This window comes from Alexandromys fortis, unplaced genomic scaffold, assembly GCF_014885135.2.
Source record: "Alexandromys fortis isolate MF-2015 unplaced genomic scaffold, M_Fortis_MF-2015_v1.1 scaffold_172, whole genome shotgun sequence".
NCBI lineage: Eukaryota > Metazoa > Chordata > Mammalia > Rodentia > Cricetidae > Alexandromys > Alexandromys fortis.
Genome location: NW_026068061.1, coordinates 1,095,185 through 1,114,470, shown reverse-complemented (window position 1 = coordinate 1,114,470; position 19,286 = coordinate 1,095,185). Strand labels below are relative to the sequence as shown.

The window sequence follows — 19,286 nt, the reverse complement described above, 5'->3', positions numbered from 1 at the left end:
CTAAGACAAAAAGGCAACCCACTGACTGGGAGAAGATCTTCACCACCCCCGCAACAGACAAAGGTCTGATCTCCAAAATATATAAAGAACTCAAGAAACTAGACGTTAAAATGCTAATTAACCCAATTAAAAAATGGGGCACTGACCTGAACAGAGAATTCTCAACAGATGAAATTCAAATGGCTAAAAATATCTTTAAAAATAAAAAAGTATGTCATCAGTTGCTTTCCCTTTTCTTCTAGTGGTTTTAGTTGCAGGTTTTAAACCTTTAATCTATTTTAAATTGAGTTTTGTAAGTGAAATAAGGATTTGATTAATTCTTCTACATATGGAAAAAATTTTCCTTTCTTCATTCTCTATTTTTGATGTTTTGTTAAACATCTGTTGGCTACAAATGTACAAACTTAAATTTGTGATATTGATACTAATGCATTCATTTATTTCAGTTTTCATATCAGTACAATTTTGTTTCCATAGCTTTGATGGCACGATTGGTAGTATCGTCTAGTTTCTTATAAACCACTTTTTTTCAATTTCTGATAAGAAACAATGGTATTTTGATGTGAATTTTACTTGATTTATAGATTAGCTTGAATATTGTGCATATATTTTAGCAACATTAATCTTATAATATATGAATATAAAATATCTTTTGTGTTGTCTTTAGATTTATTTTATTTGTATTTTATCATTTCCTTGTATAAATTCTTCACCACCTTCACTAAAGTATTCATTAGTTTGTTTTCATGGTTAAATAAGATTGCTCTCCAGTTACGTTTTCCAGATAGTGTATTCATAGAAATGATGCCGATTTTTGTGTCTCATTTTGATTTTTCTATCGCATGACTTTACTACTTCATTTATTATTGCTGGCAGGTGTGTGTGTGTGTGTGTGTGTGTATGTGATCTTACAGAGTTTTCTGTGTAGAAAAACATGCCACCTGCATAAATGACTTTTTCCAGTTTATATGCCTTTGTTTCATTTTTCTTGCCTAATTGCTCCTACTCAGACTGTTAGTGCTATGTCAAATCAAAGCTGTCTTTCTTTCCTATGTCCTGCATGTGAAAGTGAGTGCAGGAAATAGTTTTTTAGTAAATTAGTAAACTAGTGAGAAAATTAAGTAGTATTTTGTAAAGGTGAGTATTGGTGTTATCCTGTTAATAAGCCTGCCCAAACAAAAATCTTAGTTGGTAACGTGTCCTATAAGATGATAAAGCTAAATGTTAACATTATTAATAAACCTAGTAAGTTTAGATAAGTGTAACAAATGTTTCATGTTAGTTTTTCTATAATTTTTGATCAGTGTAAATAACACAGGAAACAAGTGAGATAATGAACTGTTCTAAGAAAAGACAGATGCATTTAAAGTCCAACATAGACTAAATCTGTATGCTAGTACATGAGCATTCTATATAGTTTAACTATTAGTTTGCTAGGCAAATGGGGGAATTATTTCTTGGCATAGGAATGTGTAGTATAGCTTTAAAAAGGAAACTATATTGTCCTTGTCTTGGTTTTGTGTTTTGTTTCTTTTGAGGTAGAATCTTGCTGTATAGCCAGGAAACTGCTTCGTCAACCCTTCATTATGCCACATAAATTATGTATGTGTTCAAGTTTAACGGTAGCAGTGAAACTGTGACTGTAATGTGTTCGCTATTCTAGTTGTTGGCATGAACCTGGGAGAGCAGGGTCTAAAATGAGGAGGACTAAAATCTCATGCAGTAACCAACTTTTTTTCAGGCCATCAGACAATTTATACTCTGGGAGTTAAGAAAAATCACATGAGCAAGGTATTCTACATCATGAACAAGCCACACATGGCAAATACATGTTTTTCCATAGAAGGCATATGAATAAAAATAGCTGAAGTAAACTCCTATCTGGGAGGAACACAAAAACATATTCCAAGAACAATTCTGTGTTTTGAAGAAGCTGAGGTTACATGACTCTTGTTTGCTTTTGTGGAGTGTTCTTACAAGCACTCAGAATTGTCACAAGACTCCATTCTTGGACTGTGTTCTCACTGTAAAGAATATTCAGAGTAAATTTCAGAGTAAATATTTGTATAATTAGAAACATTGTTCTCTCGGGTGTGTTTAATCCATGGGTGGGGGATCACATGTAGCCAAGGATAGCTATGGATACGGCTCAATACAAAGTCATAAATGTACTTAAAACATTATGAAGGGTGTGTGTGTGTGTGTTATCTTGGAACTTATTTGTATGGTTTTGTGGCTTGAACTTTATAGATGACAACATAATGTCTTAGTGTGGGCTGATAAGATAACTCATCAGGTAAAAATACTGTCTTACAATCAAGCCTGAGGGCCGGAGTTTTATTTCTGGTGTCTACGTGGTAGAAGGAGAGAATCAATTTCTGAGTTGTCCTTTGATATCCACACTCTCATGCAGGTAGTGGCAGGTGGACACACACACAATATATATATATATATAAATGTAGAAAATGTTTTCCGTGTTCTTTTAAACGCAGGCTTCAAGTTTTATTTTGTTTTATATCATAAAAGTTAAAAAAAGTCTTAAATATTATGTCTAAAGTATATTAGCAAAATTTTATGTAAATGTAAATTGATAGCATTATATATGTCTATGATTAGCCTGGGGAAGTAGCTCGGTCGTAAAATGGTTGCCAAACAGGCAGCCTTGGTTCAGTCTCCAGAGCCTATGTTAAAAATAAGTTGGGTATGGTGGCAGGTTTGTAATCCTAGAACTGCAAAGGCAGAAGCAGGCAGGTTCATGGAGCATATTATGCAAATAACTCATCCAAATCAGTATGTCCTAGGTCAAAGAGACCCTCTCTCAAAAAAACAGGTGGAAAGCTCCTGATGAATGACATCTGAGGTTGCCTCTGGCTTCAAGGCATGCTCTCAAACACATACATGGACACCCCTTCACCCATGTGTACCCATGCAAGCATGCACCACTTGCCCTCCACACACAAAAGAAGGTTATTATCTTCCATAGATAAAAACCTCTTACATATAGATTAAAAGAACATATGACTTAATGTGAAAAAATGAACAAAAGCAAACAGATTTCTAAAAAGAAGTAAGATGTAACAAATAAAATTTAACATTTACTAATAATTAAGTAAATTTAGATAATTTAAATACAAAATTGTAAACTTGTCAAACTTCAGAATTTGGAAGGGTGGGTATCTAAATCCGTGTGCTTTCTATAGCACGAAAGTCTTCCTGACCTTGCTGCAGTAACGCTCTTTAGTACTGCTTGAAGGAAATGGATATACACTTAGCTCAAATACAAAGGTTTTCTTGTTCTTTATTTATTGTAAGTACACTATATGAAAATGTTAAATTTACATAATAAAATTCACTCTTTCAGATTATAAAATCACTCATTTTGTCTTACTATCAAAGTAAGTTTTAAAGATTAAGAGCCCATCTTATAATTGTGTCATTATTTGTAGGTATCCTAATGTATTGGTATCATTTCTGCAACTCTGAGCACTAATGCTGAAAATAATGTATATTTCAGATATGTAAAGTTGAAATCATGTCTATTTTCATGATGATTTCTTAACTTGTTTAATGTAATTGTTTTCAATTAGTTAAAACGATTCTCCTCTCATACTTTCTGTTACCTTCATAATTCAATGAGCATCATAATTTCCTTCAATGTATCTATTTTGAGTAAGATAGTAATTTCCTACTTACTGTGTTATAAGCATATGTAAAATAAACATAAAGTATCTGTCTAGCTGAAGAAAAATGGTCTAGGATATAAGGTAAACACTTTTAGAAATCATATACTGAAATGTATTATTGCAAATCATGGTATATAGTAAGGAATAAAGTTTTAAGTTTGAAAAACCTAAGAGAAGAAACATAATTTGGTTTGGGCATCGGGTATGCCTCACAGAAGTGCTATTTATGCAGAGAGCTAGGCGTATTTGGTTAGTTTGGAAAAAGAATGGAGATGATGATTGGAGGTAGGCTGGGAGATGGGCCAAATGTCCAGCAAAATTGTGTATTGTCTTGGTTTAGTATAATAATCAAGGGCAAAAGAAGCTTTCAGAATTGCTTCAGCAACAGACAGGAACCAGATCATGTAGTACCTATAAAAAGCTACTTAGGAAATGGTTTAAAACTAAGGATAATACCTTATTGGTTTCTACTTTTGCTATAAAGTGTTAACAACTACTTAAGAACTTAAATCAATCTGGATTTACTATCTTACAGAACTTTTAGTTAAAAGTATAACAAAAGTTATTTTAGGCTAAAATTGGTACAGCAGCAAGACTGTTTTTGTTTCCTTGTTTGTTTTCTGGAGTGTCCAGTTTCCCTCCCCTTTCCATCTTTTAGAGGCAGTCATATTCCTTTAGTCAAAGCCTTTTTCCTCCATTATCATCAAAACATTCTTTTGTTTTCTTACTTCCCTCTGAACAAAATTAGGAAAGATTTTCTGCTCAAAGGACTCACTTGAGTAACCTGAGGCAATCTTCCTTTTCAAGACCCTTAAACTTAATGTGGTCATGTCAGAGCAAATCTTTCCAAGTTACAAGAATGGGATTTAGATTCTGTAGAGTTGGGGTTATTACACTGTGTCCTGTATAAAGGATGATTTAAGAAGAATATTGTAGGTACAATGGAAAACATATTAGAGGCGCATGCAGGATATTGAATTATAAATCTATCACTTCTGACTTGAGGTGTTATTGCTTAAGAGAATGATGGTGGGGTTGTAGAGATAAAGAGGAAAGTAACCCAGGTGAGAAGCACTGAGGTGATAAAGAGCCAGTTGATAGAGTAGAAGATTAGAGGTATATGCAGGTGTGGAGACAACACAATACAATACAGTACAATACAATACAATACAATACAATACAATACAATACAATACAATACAATACAATACAATACAATACAGGTTTCCTGATCCTTGTAACAGATGTGAGACTAGTAGTATCTTTCAGTTATAGTCTCTGCAGATTTTAGAGGGTTGCTAATTTGTTTGAGGTAACATGGAAAACTAGTTAGTTGTGAACACAGAATTGCAATTTGATCAGTTTGATTAAATTTCCATTACTTTCCTATTTTGACTTCCGATTCACCTCCAACAGAAAGAAATACCTCAAAGTACTTGTTGAGGCATGAAAATGAATTGAGTGGTGAGGAAACGTGAAGTGAGATATTGCTTTTTTAGGGAAAAGGGGTCAAGCTAGGGGCGAGAGGATGAGATTATAGATGAGTAGAAAGAGTAACTGGTAGTGCTGGGGCGCAGGGGCTCTGTATTTCATGGTGCTGTATGACAGTGATGATGATGGCGGCAGCAAGCACCGAAGTCTATGGGGGTCGTATATATTCTGCTGTGTACTCTTATGTATTCTTATGTTAAAAGCCACTGTAATGTATTATGATTCTGTATCTGTATTGTAGAAAATGGAACCAGGCAAATGAAATGGAAATGATTCTTCCTAATACACAGTGGTAGTAAGTAGTATATAATCTTGAGTGAAAGTAGAAGTAAGTCTTAATTTCAAAGACTGCACTGCATAATATTCAAATTGCTATTAATCTAGTTGATAGCATATATATTATAATGTTTTTGGCCATTTTATATGTATTTATTTATGCATAACTGTCTAATAATACATTTAGTATAATGCATAATGCCATTTTGTGCAACATTTTATTATTAGTGTTAATGTTTGTTTCATATACATTAAAAATGTTTCAAAGGAAAATGAACATTGTAATAAGTTTTTATATAATTTATTCAAGATGTAGAAATTGAAACTACATTAAAAGTTTAGTTTTAAATATAACTTTGAGGTAGACCTTGGCTCTGCAAAACACTGCTTCTCCAGAAGAGGCTGTGTATGCACTGGCAGAAATGTCTAAAATCAACCTCCTCAGTGTTCTAAAAACTTCAATAAAAGATGTAAACCAATCCAGTGAGAAAAATCGGTGGAATTCAATTTCTCATGAAAGGAGAATAAGAAACTGAAACTGAGTAACAGGTTACCTTACATATTTGTTTTCTTTTTTCTCAGGTTGTGTAGTAGCTTTGGAAAGCAGAGGTCAGGCAACTGTGGTAGTTGGTGGAGATTGTGAAAACCAGCTGTGAGTAGCCGCTGTAGGGTGGTGGAAAAGCTTTCTAGTTCTTAGAGCATTGAAGATTCTGGGATGCTGAGAAAAACCTGAAAATCTCCATTCATAGAACTTGTCATTGTTTTCCTTCCTGCATAGACTAGGTGGAGGTAAACACCCTGTTCCCCAGACATTTGTTGGAAACATCATCAGCAATTCCATTTGCTTTGTTACCACCTACAGCTACAATTTGTAACAGCAACAACAATAAGAACAAAGTCACCTGGCTAACATCTTAAAAAGAGTACTTAGGAATGAGATCCATATCTCTGGATCAGAAAGGCCAGTGTTTTTCTGTTGCTGACCTGTGCATTGTACACTTAGGAGTGCAGGCAGACTGTCCAAGCATACAACCAGAGCCTATAGAGAGCAGTTAGTGATTTAGGGGTTCCGGACTTCTAAGACAATGTCTACAACCATTAGATGATCACTAGCATAACAGCAGAAATATTTTTGAGTATAGATAATGAAAAATACATTTTACAATAGTAATTCAAAAACAACAGACTATGTGGAAGGGATTGGATTTTCCATGTGTCTGTGCCATTTAAAATGTATATTTTTTAATTAAAACCTCTGAGACAGGCAAAAAACCAAAATGTGTTGGTCAATACAAACAATGGGGAAAAAATAGTTGACAGAAAATGCTACTCACAAAGCCCAGATATTGGATGTATGTTTTAAATAAGCAGTTATGGGGTATGTGCAAATAATTAAATAGAACAGTCTTCTGAAGAGTGGAAAGTATGAGGATAATGTCACAACATGTTGTGTGGGTGAGAGAGTCAGAAATAAAACATTATTTACTGAAGGACAAGTAGAAATTCTAGAGTTGAAATTATAGTAACTAGAGGAATTGAGAAGTTTGAGATGATAGCAAGAAGAGTTAGCATATTTGAAGTTAGGCCTCTTATGACTCTCCAGACCAAGTAAATTCTCACTGATTTCAAACATTAAGTAAACCAATGTGCATATACTGAGAGTCTTGCAAGAGAGAATAGAAAGGGGCAGCTAAAAAAACAAAACAAAACAAAAAACTATGAGTTGGACATAGTGGTGCATACCTTTAATCCCAGGATTCTGGAAGTAGAGGCAGGCAAATCTCTGAGTTTGAGGACAGTCTGGAGTACACAGAGAACCCCTGTCTTGAAAGGGAAAAAAAAGAACAAATCAAACAAAACCCACCAAAACTATGAAAGTTTGGAAGCAATCATGGCTTAAATAATATATAAAATGTTTAGTGCACCATAAGCAGGGTAAAATCAGTATGGCCCATACCTAGACACAATGATCATAACACTGAAAGGGTTTCTTCATTGTGACTGTATCATTTCATTTTCTCTTTTCTATTGTTATTAATAAATTGGATTCCCAAGGCTGTGTTATTTTCATATCTCTATTATAGGAAATAATTATGGATAATTACTCTGGTTTACAGTTTCACTTTGTTGAGTGTATATAAAACAAACATTTACATTGATTTTTTTAAAAAATCTTTTTCATGTACTATTTTTACTTTGGGAATTAAAAATAATTTTTATATAAGTTAATCTTTTACTTTTGGAATTAATGGAACTCATGTACAAGTTTTAGACTTTCATATTTCATTTTAATCCAGGAGTTTTATTTGCTTGATATTTAAAGAAGATGCTTAACTTAATTTTCAATGCTGTGCTGACGTTTTAGTTAGTCCTCTGTAGAGAGTTTGGGAAACAGCAAGTTGAGCACTTTAATATGTCATACGTATTGAGATCACTGTGTAACAGGAGTTTCGAGGGAAGAAATGTGATGAGGTAAGCTTGTAAATCTCATGTCATTTGTTGAACTTAACCTCATAGTTGTTGTTGGTTTTTGTTTTGTTTTGTTTTGTTTTAGAACATAGTAGGTGAATTCATTACATTCAATGAAAAGCATTTAAAGGCATCTGGCATCTAATTGCCTGTTTCTGAGAAGACTCAGCTAACTCCGTCTAGTACTGTTTCAGCTTTGTGTAGCCTTTGCTACCAATTCTCATGAGAGCTACTGAAAACTTCCATGTTACTGTTGTTACTGTAACTATATAGACACCCCTTTCTGTTAAAGTCATTGTATTAAACCCTCACAGTACATACGAAAGCATTCTGGAAACAGACACTTTATGGAAGCTGCACTGTAGTGTCAACCGAGAACATGTTCTGTGAGGGGTGTTAAGAGTGCAGTGAGAAATTAAGTGGGGATTTTGGCTGATAATCAGGTTTTTTATTGTTGTTGATTATTTTTCAATTACTCTTACAGTGTTTTCTTTATTTGTTTTTACTTCTATATAACATAATCATAGGGTGTGCTTTAAAATACTTGTAGAATTTTTATTAAAATTATTATTCCACTTTAAAATCATTCAGACTCAGTAAATAAAATTAAAACTTTCATCTATGTGTAAATATTTTGATGAGCTATTTAATTAAAAATTCATAGATTTTCATCATAACTTGGAAGTCAAAACATACTGAGTTCTAAGTATCTTTTAAGTTAGAGATTTTTAATGCTGTTTAAGTGTCATCTGACTGGATATGAAAGAAATAGTAAGATCAAAATGACATTTAGCTATAGAACTAGAACAATTGAGTACTTGCTACAGTTTGTGAGGAACAGATATTTAAATCCAAGAACCCACACCAGGACTATCTTGTTAGGGTTTCTGTTGCTGTGAAGAAACACCATGACCATAGTAAATCTTTATGGAAGAAAACATTAATTGGATGGCTTATAGTTTCAGAGATTTATTCCATTATTATCTTGGTGGGACCAGGTGGCATGTAGGCAGACACAGTGCTGGAGGAGCTGAGAGTGGAGAATGAGCTACATCTTGATCCCACAGACAACAGGAAATAGACTGAGACACTGGGCATGGCTTGAGCATTTATAAAACCTCCGAACTCACCTCCACAGTTTCTCCAACAAGGCCACACCTACTCCAGAAAAGCCATACCTTCTAATAGTGCCACTCCCATTTAGCTTATGGGGTCCAATTACATTCAAACTACCACAAGGACCTTCCAGAAAGGTCTATAATCCCCGCTCCCAGGAATCTGACACCCTTCTCTGGCCAATTTAGCTTATGCATACTTCATATATATTTATTCTCATTCTCTCTCTCTCTCTCCCCTACTTCTCCCCCCTCCTCCCTCCCCCTCTTCCTCTCCCCCCCCCACGCATACAAACAAGTTAATTTATAAATAACTTTGGAAAAGAATCTTTGAGTATGGTACTTATGGACAACAAATTGAAGATACTGTTTTCTTGTATAGTATGTTTACTAAGGAAATACATTTTGGTCTAATACAAATTTTAAGAGTTTAAAATTTATATGTATTTTTAATTTGAGACATACTATAATATGGTTATGCATAATATGGTTATGTATCAGCTTCCAAAATCTATTCTCACTGTGTTATGATCATCACAATTCATTGCTATTCTTCTCTCGGTTTCCAGTCATAAGCGTTCTAGAAATTCTGAAAACTCCAGTGACTAAAACTGAATTTGTATCTTCTGAACTGCTTTCCTATTTGCATTATCAGTGGTTTATTACCATTCTTTGTTTTTATAATCTGTATTTCCAATATAATATCATATTATCCTAATGCTATAATTTTAATTTTAGTCTTAATTTTTTTCTTACAAGTTTTTATTTTTGTAAAATCATAGCTATAATTTTAACTCCTATTCCCTGGTGCTTTCCCTGATATTATTGAGATTGCATTCTCAAAAACTAATAAAATTGTTTTAATTTTTAGTCTTTAAACAGTACCAGACACATCTAATATATTTTTAATTTTGATTCTTCAGTGTTGGAATGAATATTCTTTCCCTAATTCTCAGAGTAATTTTTTTTAATTCTTGAGAAAACTTTGCAAATAAGCAAAACTAAACCTACTTAATAAGTATAGAATGACTATAATATAACATTACATTATTGGATATGTGTATTTTTGCCTATTTAAATGAATATTGGACAGTGCAGAATTTAAATAAAAACATGTTGTAAATTTTTGTAAATTAATGCATGTAAAACTTTTTGTAAATTAATGCATACACTTCATAAGTTTCTTTGTCTCTGAAAGTATAGTGAAATGATTCTGAAATTAATCTGGAAAGTTAGTGAAATCATGTTCATATCATAGAATTCTTCTGCATTCACGAGACTGGCAACTGTTTAATCACAAACCCAAGACCTGAATTTATTACTGGGGACCTTTACATGATTGTTCACCCTGATGTATGGACACACTTGCAGCAGGTTTGATCTGTGTGGAGGACAGTATCTCTGAAACAGCATCCCTTTATGTTTTCAATAGCTTGTCCCATGAGGCTTCCTGAGCTGCATGCTGACATCAGGACCGCCATTTCTATTCAGTTTCTTATTGATGCAACCATTTAAAATATAGAAACAAATATCAACGATTTTGGCAAATTACTATAATGTAAATCACATAAAATCTCTTAATGACTTATTTTTCATCTCCAAAATTATTTTAAGTTATGCTAGGTGACTGTGACATATGCCTTTAATCCCAGCACTCAAGAGACAGAGGCATGTTGGGTCTCAGAGTTCAAGGCCAGCCTGGTCTACAGAGAAATCCTGTCTTTTTCCTCATTCCCTCCAAAAAACATTTTACGTTAAAGACTGTTTTACATGCATGCATGCTTACATACAAATTAAGATCAAGTACATTTTCCAATGCTTTTTAGAATTATTCTGTGAAATACTTCATCATATTAACTTTTGTCATTGGAATTGAACCTTTTAAAAACTATTTATTCATATCCCCAAACCTTGTGTATGTGTGTATTTGCCTTTTTCTGTGTCTACATCTGCAAGCACACTCCAATGCATGCCACATTGTAGGTGTAGAAGTCAGAGGACAGGTTGCTAGAGTTGGTTATCTTTTGTTATGTGAGTTTCAGGAATCAAATTTCGGGTATCAGACTGGTGTCAAGCACCATTATGTACTGAATCACCATACTGACCCAGATTTGTCATTTTAAAGATATTTTTCTTTTTGAACATTTTAATTAATAACGTGCACAGTTCCTGTTGATGAAGATAAATAAATGTTTCTGATCTGTTTTACAAGTGGAAATTAATATTGATTCACAAAAATTAGGCAAAAGTTTCTAAAATTATTGATAGCAGAGCACATATAGACTAATTTCTTGTGGTAGACTATGGTATATAAAGAATGTATCCCTCTGAAATAATCACTTGACATATTTCACATTTTAAAAATTTCACAATCATGTATGTAATTTATAATGTTTTTAGCTAATTTAAATATTATGAACATTTCTTTATTGAAATGTCAAAAAGGCATTAAAATGACTTTTTTAAGGACAACAATAATTTATAAGGAAATAGCAGGATTCTTTTCTTGTATGTAGTTTGAGAGCTAGCAATAAATGGATAGTGGGAATTTGATGCGACATTTTTGATTGCTTTAAGAAATTAGTTGAGTTATGCTCTTAAAGACATGTGTTTTAGAGTGTCAGATAGGTTTTTTTTTTTTTAAGAAATGGGATTGTTTTGATATGTGCTAAAGAAAACAACAGGTGCATATGGATATTGTGTATGAGCTGATTTGTGCTGTGCATGTTCAGATAGACCCATGGATCTTTGATTAGCTTTTTATCTGCACATAAAACCTTTTGATTAGACCAATTTCTTTCATTACAGAAACACCTGCTACATTTCCAGATACTGTAAAGGAGAAGGAAACACCAACCCCTGGTGAAGATATTCAGCTAGAAAGTTCAGTTCCTCACACAGATTCCGGAATGGGAGAGGAGCAAGTGGCTAGCATCCTGGATGGGGCAGATCTAGAGACGGCTGCAGGTCCTGATGCAATGAGTGAGCTTTTATCCACTTTGTCATCCGAAGTAAAGAAATCACATGAGAGCTTAACTGAACACCCCAGTGAAATGTTGAAGCCCGCAACATCCATATCTAGCATTAGTCAAACCAAAGGCATTAACGTCAAGGAAATACTAAAAAGTCTTGTGGCTGCCCCAGTTGAGATTGCTGAATGTGGCCCTGAGCCTATTCCATACCCAGATCCAGCACTGAAGAGAGAAGCGCAAGCCATTCTTCCAATGCAGTTTCATTCCTTTGACAGGTATGTACAGAGCTTATTATCCATGATGCTCTATCCATAGAAGAAATATTAAAATCTATTAATTTGGAAAACAGTAGGAGGGTCCCGAGAACTTGTTACTTACCATTGGCAATTCATATTACAGCCATATCGTCAAACTGTAAGTGCACAGGATTGAACCTGGGATGAGGCATGATGTGGCAGTTAGCACATTGCACTAGAAATGGTGAACTTAGCATCGGGTTTGCTCTGCCACTGAAGAATTGCCACATGCTGGGGAAATTTGTTTTTCTCGTTTGCTTTTCCTGACTTTCAAATTCTATTATGTTATAAAATATTGTAATAATTACTGAAGATTAAATAACTCACTTTAAGTAGGCACATTTAATTTTAAACTTTAAGTTGATCTTTATTGAAAACTAAAAAAGGCTTGTGATTGTTTTTCTCTAATAATTCTGCCATCAGTATAAAAGGTTTATTTTGCCAGATATTTGGAAATAAATATTCTTGAAAGGCCTTTTCTGACTTTAAACTACTTAGAACCTGGCCCATATATCTACATTCAAATATAAAACCATTCAAGGAATTTAGAAGTAACTGATTCCTTTTTCTAATGCCACTATATATGCAATTAAATAATTCAGAGAATCAAAAGAAAATGTTGTAGATATGAAAAACTCTTGTATTTAATATATCTTACAATTTAAATCAAGTTCAGCATCAGAAAAATACTGCAAGTGTTCACTGATTATCATCAAGAGTGTCTGAGTGCTGGTTTTTACTTTATACTGTGTCCTTCCAGTTATGTTTATGTGTTGATAGTTAAACCAAGGTGTTGGCTTACTGTATGGATTAAATGTTTGTTGGTGATATTTAAAACATATCTTCATACCAAAAATTGTGTGTGAGAGAAATGATTGATCAGCAAGTGCTTTTGGCTTTAGTGATAAAGATTTAGTTTAGGAATCAATGTTTCTTAAACTAAAACATCAAGATCAATATATAGGCAAATAATATAATAGGTAATATTAATTTATTACTGAGTTTTAGATAATGTAGTTTTCACCAATAATCATCATAAAAAGATGTGTCATGTTAAAAGTTCCTAAGAAGTGGCAAATTGTAAGATTATGAAATGTAGAAAATGTCTTTCTGACAAGTCTTTATCAAATAGTTGTTAATTCTGTGTTCTCACGTTTATTCATACAGTGATTGCTCCTTCTGGTCTTTCTCACTACATCTCTATTTCACATATCCAGTTTATGTTTACAGGATATGAGTGCATTTGTGCCTATGAGTGTGTGTGTTAATCTATGCCTTCTATATGCACATGAGACTATCAGTGTCTATAGACTAAATAACAAATTAATAAGGTAATTGAAGTTGTCCAATTTAATATTATATCTTCAAATTTTATCAAAATAGAAATTAATAAATCTAGGTAATTACTGAGATTTTTCAGAAGAGGCTTCAGTATAATTAAATAAATTTGTTAATTTGTATTTTTATTCTTTTTTCATTAAAAATTGCTACTGGCATCTGAATGGTCACTATTCTTAGCTGTACGTAATTTGAACTTTTCAAATATTGTTTTGAAACAATAGTACTTTTCCTTTGTTCCTGGTAACATTTATGTAAAATGTAGTAGGAGTGGACTCATTATTCTTACTTGTGTAAGTAGAATGAAATAGAGGGGCACAAAGCATGTTTTTTATGTTTTTCTTCTTTTGGGAAAGAGTCTCCAGTGTAGTTAATATATGCAGTAGCTCAAGTACTAGCAAATGTAAATGATGAGGTGATATTGATGAAAGGAGGGGATTGAGGTCTCAGGGGGCACTGATGACGGATTGAACAGAAGCGGCCTTGCACTGCACGTAACTCAAGTCTGTCGTCTTCACTGCTCAAAGCCATAATGGGAGGTGGCAGTCTGAAATGAGTTGCCACGGCAAGGAGTATTATTTTTGAAATGCTTTCACACAAATCACTAGGCCCTGCATACAACTTAGTTTCATGCTTTAATGTCATCAGCAGGCACAAATTGGTGTGTCTAATTGTTTGCCACCTGCCAGCAAAATGAGCTGCCAGCCAGCCAGACGGGTTTGATTGTCTGTCAGCCATTCAATAGATCGAGAGTGACAACATCAAAATTTTAACTTCAAACTCTGAACCTTTGATCAGCTTTTCAGAGACATCACCCCCACAAGAACTCCTGGACTGCCGCTGCATTTTCAATTTTATTTCCAGTATATTGCTGATTTACCTTATCTATCTTAAGGTAGCTATAATTACATTATTAGGTATATAAACATATTACTGAAACACTGAAGTCTGAAATCCAAGTTATGGCATGTCTTTTAACAACAGATTGAATTTTTTGAAAAGTGGGATCTAAGATGACAACCTTTAGAATGAAAGTCCAGAAAACTCCAGTGTCAAACAGAATTACCACAAGGCTTATTCTTTACATAAAGTATTTGCTCTTACTTTTAGTTGAAATAGCTATAAATTCAGTTGCTGAACTCAAACTAGCACTATGTAATTAACTGGAAAGCAATCATCTGAACTCAAACTAGCACTATGAAATTATACTTGAGATCATCTGTGATATTTCTTTTGCTACCCAGTTGCTTATTGGTCTGCTATAGTCATTGCAGTCATGTATTTTTTATGCTTACTCTAGACTATAAAATGACTTGCAAAAATAAAACTGGAGAGACTAGTGTTCTGGAGAGAGTGTTCTCATCTACACTCTTCACTCATCTTTCCACTTAGGATGGAGAACTGAAGAATTTCGGTGCTTTAAAATTCATGAAAATGTTGAAGGAAGCCACTTGTTTGTCCCAGCTACCCAGAACCAAAATAATCACACAGAATCTATATTAATTAAATCACTGCTTGGCCCATTAGCTCTAGCTTCTTATTGGCTAACTCTTACATATTAATTTAACCCATTTCATTAATCTGTGTATTGCAACAATGCTGTGGCTTACCAGCTAAGGTTCTGTCCAGTTCCAGTAGGGCTACATGGCTTCTCTCTGACTATTCCTTCTTCCTCCCAGCTTTCACTTTAGTTTTTTCTGCATGTCTAAGTCCTGCCCTGCTATAGGTCCAAAGCAGTTTCTTGATTCACTAATGGTAATCACGCCATTTAGATGGGAATCCCACATCACCTCCCCTTTTCTGTTTAAATAAAAAGGAAGGTTTTAACTTTAGCATAGTAAAATTACATATAACAAAAAAATACAGTTATCAAGCAAGAATTACAGTTACAATATATCTATTTTATTTTTTATCATGACTAAGGAAAACTATATCTACTTTTCAACTCCTTTAAAGACTCCAGAAGGATACAATATTACCTTAGTTAACAGGCAGTGCATTATAAGCAACTTCCAAAACTCTAGAATTGACAGACACTTCTTGTTGCCTGGACAGTCACCCAGAGTTTTTCTGTATCATTGGGGCATATATCTTCAGCCTACAGGCCCATAGTATCTGGCAGATTTTTTCCTTGTAACTGGAAATTCAAAGACAGTTCCACCTATATTGGCAGTTTGTCAGTCACTTCCTTCTGTATTCTGCAGAAGTTCTTGCAGACTCTTTCATGAAGCAGAAACCCTAAAGGATTGTCTTACCTTTAGGCAAGTTCAACAGTCATTTCTGTGTGGGTCCTGCATGTCCACTTCATCAAGCATTCTAAATGGTTAGCAAACTTCATACGAAGCTTCTCCAGTGCCCATCTTTCTCTTGAAGTTATTGGTGCTGCTAGGAACAGATGTATCTCACTGTCATAAAAAGTTCTAAGTTAATAAAACATTTTAAATACCATATTCGGAAGATCTCTGAAAGATTTGAAGAATACCTAACCATCTGAAAGACATCTCTGTACATTTAGAAAAATCTAACTAACATGACTACAAGCTTGACTATTATAGATGGTTATTTATTAACCTATATTTCTTAATTATACATTACACTTTTAAGTGAACTACACAATTACAGTATCTTAATCAAGAGCAGAAATACACATATAACAAGATTGACCTTAAATTTGCATCAATAAACCAAGATCCATACCAATGCAAATCTGTATAGCATATCACCCTTTAAAATATAAAGAAACATTTATAAACATTATTTGGGAATTTGGGCATAGTACTCTCCAAACTGCTTTCTGCTGTTTAATGGGTGAGGTAATTTTTTGAGGGTTGTTCAAGGCGACCTATCAGTGGGTCTTGGTCCATCAAATCATATTAACCTGGAAGAATTCACAGGTTCTCATCCTGTGTGGAAACAAAAGAAAAACCTCTTTTCCAAAGCAGCATATCCTTAGACTCAAATTTTGAATTCAAGATACCCTTGAAATACATATGTTCATTACTTAGCTCCTTCAGTCAAAAAAATCAAAGAAAACACAATAATATACATCATCCAGACTCCCTTTGCACATTCCATCTTTATGTGGCTTATTTTCCTTTACATCTTTTAATCTATGACTGTCTGTACTCTGTCTCCTTAAAGACTTTATTTTATATTTTTAACTACTTATAATTTTTGTAACTCTTTATACTCTTTTTCTTCTCTCTCTTAAGCCTATGTACATTTTTTAAACACACTGAGCTTAGAAGGCATTTTTAATCTGAATTTGCCTTTATTGTGTATCTGTAATTATTTTCTGTCCAGGAGCGCTTCTTAAAATGCTAAGTGCTTTTTAAGAATATAAGCTGCTCCATTGCTAGGGTATATACGGTACTTCCTGCTTGCTCTGCACAGGCTGACATGGTAGAAGTCCATTCACAAGCCTCTGCAAGTCCTGCATATTGCCCCAGTTCTAAGTATGCAGCAGGTTTGTGTTGAGCCACAGGCTGCTTACAAATCCCACTTAAATATTTGGTCTTTTGAATGAGCCAGAGGTCATGCTGGCAGCATGGCCCAGAAAGCTGGCATTTCAAAACGCTCAGCTTTTTTCCTGCTACTGCCGAATCAGGAAAACTTCTCTTAAAGGAACTGTGGCATGCCACCAGGAAACAACAAGAAGCTGTGTTAAACTCTCTATTTTTGTGTCTAGAATTTCTATTCAAGTTCTCTCAGGTTTTAAGTGGATTTAATCAACCACGTTAGCGCCAAATAGCAACATCAAATTCTACAATGCTTAGGTCTGATTAAACAAAATAATTTAGAATTTGTTTTTTTTTTCAAATTTTATATGGTATTCCTTATATATGTGTTTCTATCTACATGTACAATAACTGGTTTCATTTATTTCCTCATGGTGTGTGAAGATTATAAGATGTGTCTTGGATGACTCTGGGTTACCAAATGGTATATGTATGCATATAAAAATATTTGGAATCCCCCAAACCACACTGCAGTATAGCACAGTGTGTAGAGATTGCACCAGACTTTTATCATTGGGTGCAAACATCTTTGATGTTTTTTTTTTTTTTTAAAGTAAAGCATAGTGTTGTCATTTAGAAAGCAACAGTGCAAGTGGCAGGATTCACCACCAACACTGTCTTTCTACACTGTCTTTCTTGGAAGATTCACCGGGAATCCATGGTTTGTTGATAGTTCTAGTCAAGCTGTAATGTTCCTGCTACTTGAATCTGCCCATGGGAAATACTCCAGCAGTGAAGAGTAGGCTACTAACCCATGCTCCACCTGTGCCTGCTGTTCTTGGGCCCATTTTTATGCAGAATAGTGCGGTAATCATATTGCTAAGAGTTTGCAATTGCAATGGCTCTGTCACAACCCTTCTTGTCTTCAGCTTCCATGTTCTTATGCCCCCCCCCACAGTTTTCCCTGAGCCCTCTAGAGGATAGTATATATGTCTTGTTTAGGTCTTAGCACTAATCTGTTATTTATTCTCAGCACCCTGTCCATCCATGAATCCCCATATTTATTGTCAGTCACTGGAAAGAGAATTCTCTGATTAAAGCTGAGAGGGTTATTTGTCTGCATACAAACTAAATATTTAAAAGCCACTTTGATATTGTTTTAACTTAGCTAAACAAGAGAATTCTATTTTCCTCCAGGGCCTATTACTTTCTGTGGGGTTTTGACTAGGTTTTACAGTATCGGTTATGGATCCCCTTAGAGAGGGAATCACATTTAATCAGAGGGAAGTTGTTTACCTTTTTAAGCTCTTTTTTCATCATTTGTAATTCATTTGAGAAATCCTTGATTTTTTCTGTAGACCATTTTTTTATTGGTTGGTTTTCCTAAAAGTTTTTCTTTGTGAATTCTATTAATAATCCTCTGAGTGATGTTTAACTGGCAAATTTTTGAGTCTTTTAATTTTCCTCTGAAACTTCACAAACCAGGCCTCCATCATTTGCATTGTTCTCAATATTCTTACCTTTCATACTTTACAGAACACTTAGCTCCCAACACTCAGCAACTTTTCTAGCCAGAGTTCCTATATCTTTCCACAGTCTTCCCAAAACAACACCATTAGGTCGGTCACATTAATGTCCTACAATCCCGGTACCAGCTTCTGTCTTTGTTCTGTTCTGTTGCTGTGAAGATACATCATGATAACAGCAACTTCCACCTGCCAATAGCATTGCCAGGCCTGTAACAATACCCCACTCCTGGTATGTAGTCGGGGGCTGTTCGTTTGTTCCTGGCCGCTCAGATCCAAAGTAATCACATGGAAACTGTATCATTTGAAATACTTCTTGGCCAATAGCTTAAGTGTATTGCTAGCTAGCTCTTATACTTAAATGAACCCATTTTCATTATTTCATATTTTACCAGGAGGATCGTGGTTTACTTGTTAAGTTCCAGGTCACGTCTGTTTCCTCCAGTGGGTACATGACATCTCACCTACTATGCCTTCTTTCTCCTAGTATTTTGTTTAGGTTTCCTACCTAAATATACTCTGCCCGATCACAGGGCAAAGCAGATTCTTTACTCATTAACCAATAAAAGCAACCAAATATATATATATTTATATATATAAATATATATATATATTTATATAAATAATAAATATATATATATATTTGTTTAGCTTAGCAGCAT

General features: G+C 34.2%; 1 protein-coding gene across 4 annotated transcripts in view; it reads left to right on the top strand.

The window, feature by feature from the left end:
* Nbea (neurobeachin) overlaps positions 1 to 19,286 on the top strand; it is a 467,863-nt gene that overhangs the window by 154,426 nt on the left and 294,151 nt on the right. For all 4 annotated transcript variants that reach the window (XM_050120186.1, XM_050120187.1, XM_050120185.1 and 1 more), the window contains one exon: positions 11,843 to 12,281. In XM_050120186.1, the coding sequence (XP_049976143.1) occupies positions 11,843 to 12,281 (439 nt within the window). The remainder of the gene's footprint in view (positions 1 to 11,842; positions 12,282 to 19,286) is intronic.